Genomic DNA, 5,749 nt, shown 5'->3' on the forward strand with positions numbered 1-5,749 from the left:
TTTTATGCCTTACTATACTATGACTTTTTATGCCTTACTATACTATGTCATTTTCATGACTTTTTATGCCTTAGTAAAGTATGACTTTTTTATGACTTTTTATGCCTTACTATTCTATGACTTTTTATGCCTTACTATACTATGTCATTTTCATGACTTTTTATGCCTTACTAAAGTATGACTTTTTATGCCTTATTATACTATGACTTTTTATGCTTTATTATAGGATGTCATTTTTATGTCTTTTTATGCCTTACTATACTATGTCGTTTTCATGACTTTTTATGCCTTACTAAACTATGACTTTTTTATGACTTTTTATGCCTTACTATACTATGACTTTTTATGACTTACTGTACTATGACTTTTTATGCCTTACTATACTATGTCGTTTTCATGACTTTTTATGCCTTAGTAAAGTATGACTTTTTTATGACTTATTATACCATGACTTTTTATGCTTTACTATACGATGTCATTTTTATGACTTTTTATGCCCTACTATACTATGTTGTTTTTATGACTTTTTATGCCTTACTATACTATGACTTTTTATGCTTTACTATACTATGTCATTTTTATGACTTTTTAGGCCTTACTATACTATGACTTTTTTATGACTTTTTATGCCTTACTATACTATGACTTTTTATGCCTTACTATTCTATAAATTTTTATGCCTTATTATACTATGACTTTTTATGCTTTACTATACTGTCATTTTTATGACTTTTTATGCCTTACTATAACTATGACTTTTTTATGAACTTTTTATGCCCTTACTAATACTATGACTTTTTATGGCCTTACTATAATGTCATTTTTTTTTTTTCATGACTTTATATGTCTTACTATACTATGACTTTTTATGCCTTACTGCACTGTCGTTTTCATGACTTTTTATGCCTTACTAAACTGACTTTTTTATGACTTTTTATGCCTTACTATACTCTGACTTTTTAATGACTTTTTATGCCTTACTATATCATGCCATTTTTATGACTTTTTATGCCGTAGTGTACTATGTTATTTTTATGACTTTCTATGCCTTACTATACTATGTTGTTTTCATGACTTTTTATGCCTTACTATACTATGACTTTTTTATGACTTTCTATACTATGTAGTTTTTATGCCTTATTATACTATGAGTTTTTATATTTTACTATACTATGTCATTCTTATGACTTTTTATGCCTTACTATACTATGTTGTTTTTATGACTTTTTATGCCTTATTATACTATGACTTTTTATGCTTTACTATACTATGTTCTTTTTATGACTTTTTATGCCTTACTATACTATGACTTTTTATGCCTTATTATACTATGACTTTTTATCACTTACTATACTATGACATTTTTATGCCTCACTATGCTGACTTTTTATGATGTTTCATGCTGTATTATACTTTAACTTTTTATGCCTTATTATACCATGATTTTTTATGCTTTACTATACCATGACTTTTTATCACTAACTATACTATGACATTAAAATTATGTTATACTATAACCTTTTATGCCTTATTCTACCATGATTTTTTATGCTTTACTAAAATATAAAATTTTTATGCCTTACTATAGTATGACTTTTTGAGACTTTTTATGCCTTACTATATTATGACATTTTTATGCCTTACTATACTGTGACTTTTAATTACTTACTATACTATGAGTTTTTTATGCCTTACTATACTATGACATTTTATGCCTACTATAATATGACTATTTATCCCTTACCATAATGACTTTTTTTATGACTTTTTATATCTGACTATTTTCTGACTTTTTGGGAGTTTTATGCCTTATTATACTATGACTTTTTATGTCTTACTATAGTATGCTTTTTATGCCTTAATATACTATGACTTTTTATTCCTCACTATAATAAGACCTTTTATGACTTACTTACTGTGCTATAACATTTTTCTGACTTTTTATGCCTTACTATAATATGACGTTTTCATTACTTTTTATTAATTAATATACTATGACTTTTTATGTCTTACTATAATATAACTTTTAGGGGCTTGTTATGCCTCACCATAATGACTATTTTTTATGACTTTTTATATTTTACCATTTTATGACTTTTTGGGAGTTTTTATGCCTTACTACACTAAAATGTTGTTGACTTTTTATGCCTAACTTTATAATGACTTTTTGGGACTTTTATGCCTTACCATACTGACTTTTTTTGTTGTTGTTTTTTTTAATTCCATCCAAAATTTCATCCAATTCGGTATTCAGACACTCTAAATTTAGACTGAATTTACTCCACAGCTAGTAAGCATGAAATGGTTTTCCACGTACAGAATTTATCCCCGTTTTCAAACGTGGCCATTATTTCAGGTGGGTAAACCCCCACCACCGCCCTCCTGCTAAGACAATACATTCCTCAAACTGCGCACACAAGAAACAGGCGAGGTGAGTGAGGAGTGAAAGCTCACAAGGTCAAGCCGAGTGTCTGAAAACCAGCCAAGAAAACCTGAAACAAAACCCCTCCCTACTAAAACTTAACGCCTGTATAAAACGGTTTTAACGACTTATGAGGCACTGAACAAGCTGCCCTGGCTAGCAGTGCGAGAACATGTCGGACTAGCTGCACCGTTTACCAACAGTTTGTCAGTGGACAACACCGAGCTCACATGGTGGGGTTCGGCCAAGCCGTGAGCTTCACTGATGCCCTTTACCGTAAGACAGGGCAAGGAAACCCACCGCAACGTCAACCCGTCACGGTTTAACGTTAAACGGTAATAACGTGGGGCTGGACTGCGCGTGTCCTTCCAGCTATTGTCCTCCAGTTACGGACACCTGCCGTTGCTGATAACCGTTGCTACAGATAAGGGCTTCGGTAAAAGAATTTGACTTTCAAGCGGCCCGGATTCTCGGAAGGCAGTTACGCTTTAAAATCCCTTCTGTCGCAGCCGTTAGAGAGTGTAGCTACGCAAACTGCTCACTGACCCCCGGCAAGTTCAGCGCTGTCCGTCGAGGGGGGCGGCACGGCGACTACTTCATGTCACTCCGACTGAAGCGCACAGACGTTCACACGGAGCCGAGCATGACACAAAAACATCACTTAACTCTTCACTTTGCCGAAGGTGCCCACTCCGAGCGTGTCGCCGAGGATGTAGTGGCCGATCTTCACCCTGCCTTCGTGTTTCTGTTGTTGCCGCTCTGCCATCTTCTCCGTTACCGACGGCTGAGCTCGCTCGGTGCGGTGCGTGCGCTGTGCCTGCTGCTGGTGGGGCGCACGGAGGGGCGGGGCACCTCACTTCTCCTCAGGAAAGGAGAGAGGAGTCACCGACGGCCCGAGCACGTTAAACGCACACTGACAGGTTCACGGTGAAGGCTGTGGAGGGGAGGTGTAATTGCTGGACTGGAGGGGGGCAGATGGTATTTGTTTTTGTGATTAGCAAAAACATTATGATTATGCATCCCAAAGACCCGCGACCATAGCGGTGTGCATCGGCCTCTCCCACCGACCCGATGTCACGTTGAGTATCCCGGTCAATAACCTGCACCGACCACAGATCTGCCTGGTGGCTTGATTGCACACATTAAAGGAGCCAACAGTAAAGAGCCACTGTCCGTGCCTGAGTGATAATTCACATCAGCTGCTGTATGAAGTAAAAATAATGCTGATTCCCCTCCAGTGGCCAGTTGCCACTTGCAGCAGCTAAATAAATGAAGGCGTCTATCATGCTGTGAGCAACACATCTAATGCATTGAGCATTTGCTCATAAATAATAAATGTCTCTGCAGGTTATAAGACTGAATGGAAGAGAAAATGTGGAATGACATGAACAGTTTCTGCTGAGTTTCATCAGGCTGGACTGTCAGGTCAGGTCTTTGTTGTTATGCTCTCAAATAGATGCATCCCATATTGTGTATAGGTCCCTCCTGAAGGCCTGTCTTATATATTGATCCCTACCTAAACCCTGTCAGTCCGAGATGTAAAAATGAATTAATAAAAAGTTGATCATCTTCCATTAAATGTCTGGAATAGAACAGGATGATTAAAAGGAAAACAAGGACAAGAAACTGAAATCAATAGACGATGAGTTGCAAAAAAGATCAGGCTGCAGCCGGATCCTCCTCCACTGGACGGAGGTGAGTTGTTCATGTTTAAGCACTAGATGGCGATGTGAGTTTACTGTGTTAATAACAAGCGGGACTCTTGTGCATTTAAAGCTGGAGGAGAACAGTAGAGAGCTGGCGCATGAACTGCTTCTTATCAAAGTTGGAAAAGACGCAGAGATCCTGTAACTTACAGGCCACGACATGACACGACGTGTTTTGTTGGTTTCACTGACCGGAACAATCACAGTAGAATCTCCACTGGTAACTTTTTATTTGTGAAATACAACATTTAGATGAAATAGATGAACATGTTTGTCTTCTTCAGCAAATCTCAGAAACACATTTCCCTAGAGAATAAATAATCCCAATAAACATGATGAATTATAAACTACATATTCTTTGTATGAGAACCAGCAGAGAGTAAAATCACAAGTATGTCACTTCTTTACTTTTACTTTTCTTTGGGCAAATATTGGGAGATTTTCTCACAGATGTCCACAGAAGTATTTCAACAGAAAGTGACAAAACTTATTGTTACAACATTTCCTGGAAAATAAGCGCTCACAGTTTTAATTATGTTCATGATTCAAAGAGAGGAAACACTCCATCTCCAAACGCTCCGGATCTCGTCAGTCCCGTGCGCCTGTCGTGCCGTGCGTAACCACTGGGGGCGCTGTGTGTCCGCGCTACTCTGCCCCTGCTCGTTCCAGTTTGAGAAAGTTTCCATGCAGGGAATGGAGCCGATTACCCACCGCTAGCAGAGGGAAGAGGGCTGAGCCTTTCAAGCTGCTGGGGGAACTTGAAGAGAGCAGGGGGAGGAGGACAAGAAGGATTGGTATAACAAGGCAGTCGATGTGCAGCGCAATTCTTACTCCAAGCCTTTGAACCAACACGGATGAAGAGGAGCGCGCTCCATTCATTTCGAGCGCAGGCAACTTTACTTTCTTGAGTCCGTGGCGCGGGTCCGATTTCTACATAATACTCTTCTATTTTAAAGAAAAGATTATTTTAAAAAACTGAAACACGAGACAACGAGACACCAGCACATCCGCAGCTTCACGCGACCTCCTTGTTTTGGGAAGTTTGTTTCCCTCCCGTGCAGTCGCATGACATTTCTTTAAAGGACTGCAGCCTGTCAGAGTTTCTTCACCTACCGCGTGGTGTGGGATTTAGAGCTGAAACGGGGAGTTCTCAAATGCAAAAGTACATGTATGAGAAAGCGATGGCCCAAGAGACAAGGAACGGAGGAACCTCTACGTTAAACAACAACAACGGTGTTGACACCAGCAAGAACAAACTGTTGGTAGCGCTCGACATCTTCTGTCTTCTACTTGGTAAGTTTCTACTGAAGTTAAATCTCCTCCTCTCTGTTTCCATATCAACTGTTTCCTTTTTAGAATCTCACATCAGCTGTTTAGATCAACACTAACAAAGATAAACAATAAACAAACAAATAAATAACGCAGGACCCGCGCTTTCTAATGGCTGCTAATAAAGGCCTGATCGTTTTAAAAGTATTGGTTGTTATCTGAGACCACAAGACAACTTCATCTGCAACATCCTCTTATCAGCCCGCTCCAACACACCACCCCGTGCTGAGGACGCGCGGAACAACACACACACACACACACACACACACACACACACACACACACACACACA

The 5,749-nt window shown here is 38.8% G+C and overlaps 2 protein-coding genes across 7 annotated transcripts in view; one reads left to right on the forward strand and one right to left on the reverse strand.

Annotated features, from left to right (window-relative positions):
- The window catches only part of prkaa2 (protein kinase AMP-activated catalytic subunit alpha 2), a 40,859-nt gene extending 37,563 nt beyond the window's left edge, over window positions 1-3,296 (reverse strand). For 4 of the 5 annotated variants that reach the window (XR_002665299.1, XR_002665300.1, XM_022751391.1 and 1 more), the window contains exon 1: window positions 3,089-3,296. Coding sequence is in view for 2 of the 5 variants with exons in the window: in XM_022751391.1 (XP_022607112.1) it covers window positions 3,089-3,188 (100 nt within the window). In the remaining 3 variants the exon portion in view is untranslated. Of the gene's footprint in view, window positions 1-2,968; window positions 3,000-3,088 lie in introns of those variants that run through there. The other variant, XM_022751393.1, reaches the window with a different exon arrangement.
- A 1,229-nt stretch (window positions 3,297-4,525) lies between these two features.
- The window catches only part of plpp3 (phospholipid phosphatase 3), a 28,606-nt gene continuing 27,382 nt past the window's right edge, over window positions 4,526-5,749 (forward strand). The window contains exon 1 of one of the 2 annotated variants that reach the window (XM_022751398.1): window positions 4,526-5,421. In XM_022751398.1, coding sequence (XP_022607119.1) covers window positions 5,283-5,421 — 139 coding nt within the window. In that variant the 5' untranslated portion in view covers window positions 4,526-5,282. The remainder of the gene's footprint in view (window positions 5,422-5,749) is intronic. The other variant, XM_022751397.1, reaches the window with a different exon arrangement.

The sequence above is a fragment of the Seriola dumerili genome, unplaced genomic scaffold, assembly GCF_002260705.1.
Source record: "Seriola dumerili isolate Sdu_G_001 unplaced genomic scaffold, Sdu_1.0 BDQW01000155.1, whole genome shotgun sequence".
Lineage (NCBI taxonomy): Eukaryota > Metazoa > Chordata > Actinopteri > Carangiformes > Carangidae > Seriola > Seriola dumerili.